This window comes from Cyprinodon variegatus, unplaced genomic scaffold (assembly GCF_000732505.1).
Source record: "Cyprinodon variegatus isolate N-32 unplaced genomic scaffold, C_variegatus-1.0 Scaffold1849, whole genome shotgun sequence".
In the NCBI taxonomy this organism is placed as follows: Eukaryota; Metazoa; Chordata; class Actinopteri; order Cyprinodontiformes; family Cyprinodontidae; genus Cyprinodon; species Cyprinodon variegatus.
The window spans coordinates 4,705-8,393 of record NW_015152302.1 but is presented as its reverse complement, the minus strand read 5'-3'; the positions used below and the strand labels follow the sequence as shown (position 1 = coordinate 8,393).

The 3,689-nt window shown below is 40.5% G+C and overlaps 1 protein-coding gene across 1 annotated transcript in view; it reads right to left on the bottom strand.

The window, feature by feature from the left end:
* Nucleotides 1-3,180, bottom strand: part of LOC107104695 (beta-centractin) — a 13,241-nt gene extending 10,061 nt beyond the window's left edge. The window contains exons 1-2 of the mRNA XM_015404749.1: nucleotides 2,976-3,180; nucleotides 1,872-1,936 (exon numbers count right to left, since the gene is read on the bottom strand). Coding sequence (XP_015260235.1) covers nucleotides 1,872-1,936; nucleotides 2,976-3,023 — 113 coding nt within the window. The 5' untranslated portion in view covers nucleotides 3,024-3,180. The remainder of the gene's footprint in view (nucleotides 1-1,871; nucleotides 1,937-2,975) is intronic.
* Nucleotides 3,181-3,689: the final 509 nt, after the last annotated feature.

Genomic DNA, 3,689 nt, shown 5'->3' with positions numbered 1-3,689 from the left:
CCCTTCCCAAAATTACTTCAACGGAAGGTTTCCAGATGGATATGCGGAGCAAATCCATCTGGCGGAGTCAGGTTAGCGACGCTGCCCAGGTTTACAGCTTTGCTAAGCACAACAGTGCTTTAGTACTACAGTACAGAAGCCCAGAGCGGTCGTGTCCCTCTGATACTTCTTAACTGTGGTTTCTTAAGAAAACGAGTTAGTTTCTCATTATCTAAAGATAAGAAAAGCCATTTTTTTTCGTGATAACGAGATGATAATTTTCTAATTAGAAAGCCATTTTGGGGTCATTTCGGTGTATGTTAAAACTAATGACGTCCTTCAATACCACAACAGCGGAAGAGCATTTATTGATACAAGTCATGGCGGCCTATGTGCAATTCTGTAAATAATCTCGTGTTTAGGGGCTGCTCAGTGGGTAGCACGATTCCCGGCCCAGGGTCTTTCTGCATGGAGTTTGCATGTTCTCCCTGAGCATGTGTGGGTTCTCACTCCGGCTTCCTCCACTTTTCTAGATTGTCCTTAGGGGTGTGTGTGTGTGTGTGTGAACGGTTGTTTGTCTCTGTTGCCCTGTGATGGACTGGCGACCTGTCCAGGGCGTAGCCCGCCTCTCGCCCGTTGACTGCTGGAGATAGGCACCAGCACCCCTCATGACCCCAATTGGGACAAGCGTGTCAGATATGGATGGATGGATTAATCTAGTGTTTAACTTTTAGGTAACGAGACACATAGTTGTTTTTTTATGACTTGTTTCCACTTCTAATTCATAACCAATAAGACCTATGCCTCCGCTAAATATGAGCCGGGTGTTTTCAGAACAGCTCCTGTCTTCCAACTCTAACGGGTATAAGATGCATCAATCCCCAAAATGAGTCCAGATTAAAGATTTTGGCTAAAAAAAACAGTCGGATTTGTTTCTATTGTATTCCATGCAATCCAATCATCCAGCACAATCTGACAATAAGTGGAAAGAAAAAGGAAATAATAATTTTGCACACACGCTGTACCATGACTGCAAAACTAGGGGCCCCGCAGGCATGGATGGACTGGGAATCCAGGGCAGTTGGCCGGCCTCATCCATTAATCATACAGGTTAATCCTCTCCTTATCTCAAGAAATCAATAACTGTTTTCTCGTGTTAACATGATAATTATCGTGTTATTTAAAAAAAACAATTAATGTGATAACCAGATATTTATGTCATTATCTTCAGAAGGCAAAGGAAAAAAAAATAAAAAATAACAACTTGAGTACGACCGCTCTTGGCTTCCGTACTACAGAAAGCCCAGTGGAGTTTTCTTAATTTGATTAGGTTAATAAAATGATCTGTCAATAGAATATGGAGTATCTTTTCCTTTATAATAAGATAGATATGCACTTGAAAGAAGAGCCTGCAGTTGTTTTTATTTCTTATCTTAATTGTAACTTGTCTTAATCCTGGGCAATGCGTCTCACTAACCTGCTCAATTTAAGAAAAAAAAAGCACTTTTAAGAAAAATGGACTTTCGTGAATTTCAGTTTCTGAGGTAAATTTATAGGTTTAAAATTTGCCCATATTTTTCATTAACTTATAAATCAATTGCTTCTCAATCCATTTCAATATCGTACCTTGGCTTCAAAAAGTACACTTTAACTTTGATAACAAGAAAACAGTACAAGTATAGCTGCTTTCTATCACCAGGTTTTTACCGTAAAGTCTGTAATACGAATGCACTTGAAGTGTTGAAATAGCTTGCTCCAATTGCAATGTACCCAGAACAAACAAGTATAACTGGAGTGAAGGACGGCGAGTATCCAACATTAAACTGACGTAACTGCGTTAAGGATCTTAAACACTTTAAACTAGATGTACATTTATACAGGTGGATACTTACTAATTGGGGAAGCAGTATTTGGGGATCTGGTCACCAGCAAAACCAGCCTTTATGACACCAGAACCCTGGAGAGAAAAGGGGATTATATATAAATGCAGCATCAGTGTTGAAAATGTGTTGTTGTTTTTTTTTTTTTGCTTAACCCAAGAAGAAGAAGATCATGAGACTCAGCCACCAACAGTCACACTCTGCCTGAAGGGAGCAAAGTTGAACAGCTCCTTTATTCACCAAACACTTTGTTTTTACAGAATTATCCCAGGATCTATGCTGTGATCTGGGAGACACCAGCTTTAAAAGATGTTTCATCATCCAGCACATCTAGCCGGATTAGACTGATTCTCTATCATCCTAAATACCATTCAAGAACTGCAGGACAGGGCAGTACAGGGAAGTTTGTTAAATAATTACATTTTACAGAAATGGGGAAATAAATTTTTCAACAACAGCTCGGTCGAGAAATTACAATTCGATCTAGAAGACTGAACTGGATCAACAAACCAAAGCGGGTCAGGAGAAAAGCATGTTATTCATAGCTTGGGTCCATCTGCATCACCGCTACTGTCCTCCTGTCATGCAAAATTAAGATTTCTCAAGCCAGATGGGACATCACGGTGTGCGCTTCAAATCTAAGTTTCCTCCACATGAATCATTTCCACGGATCCTTCAAATATGAAACAATACTGCTGCATTAAGATAGCGCAGATGGCGGAAAATATCCAGCATTTCCTTTTCACCACTAACACTTAGAAACTAGTTAAGTCTCAGCCTTGTAATTTTTAGTCTTATTGGTATTCTTGATATGTTCATGTTAACCACAGAGATGAATCCTTAGGCATAATAACCACATCCACAGCTAAACACCCGGCTAACAGCGTTAGCTGCATTCGTAGCATCTTGATGCTCCAGTGATCCCCGACAAAAACTTCTTCCGCTACCAGTTAAGTGTGCAAAACAAGCAAATATGGTGAGGAATTGGCACAAGACAAAAAGTCCGGCGACGTTTTCTCTCTACGGTCTCCTCTGCAACACAATGGTAAATAAGGCTAACAGCCACAAGCGAGCGGCCTTGGTTTGGGTGTGGATGAATGACATCATCATACTTACATTATCAATAACCACCGGCTGGTTAGCTAAAATGTCATAGGACTCCATGATGGGCAGGTGTTTTCAAACTCGTTCCTATAGATCCGCGGGTGTCAGCGTCTCTGTTTAGTGTTTTAACCATGTAAGAAATGACGCCCTGTCGCTGCAGAATCCCTAGCTGCCGCAGCTGATGCTACCGAACTCAGCTCACAGTGACGCAGCGGCCGCATCACGGGGCGTGACGTAGCCAATCAGCTTCTGAGCCTTTACTGACGGCGAGAAGTCTTCTTCTTCTTGTTGAAGGTTTTATGTCGGTTGGCAAAAACGTTAGGTGAGCATTACCGCCACCAACTGGTAAGGAGTGTGGACCGCATGGCCAAAAACGAAACAAATAAATTATACAATTTAATCAGTCTCAAAAACTCAAATATAACCTGTTATCCTTTGCTTCCTGATTCCTTTTGCAGTAAATCAACAATGTTAATATTCATTTACATATTACTGAGTTTCCTAATTAACCTTTTCTCTGAATCAAATATCCTAACTCAAAATAACATGTTCCACCGTCTCATCTTCCCCACAGTATAATTTACCTATTCAATCCTGTGTGTCCTATTCTAAGTCGTGAATTAATTTTTTCTTCTCTCCGGTTCCTTTCTGTGCTTCTCATTTGTCCAATTCTCTTTTTGATTTTATAGAAACACCTTCTTTTCTTCTTCCCATATCCTGACCTTA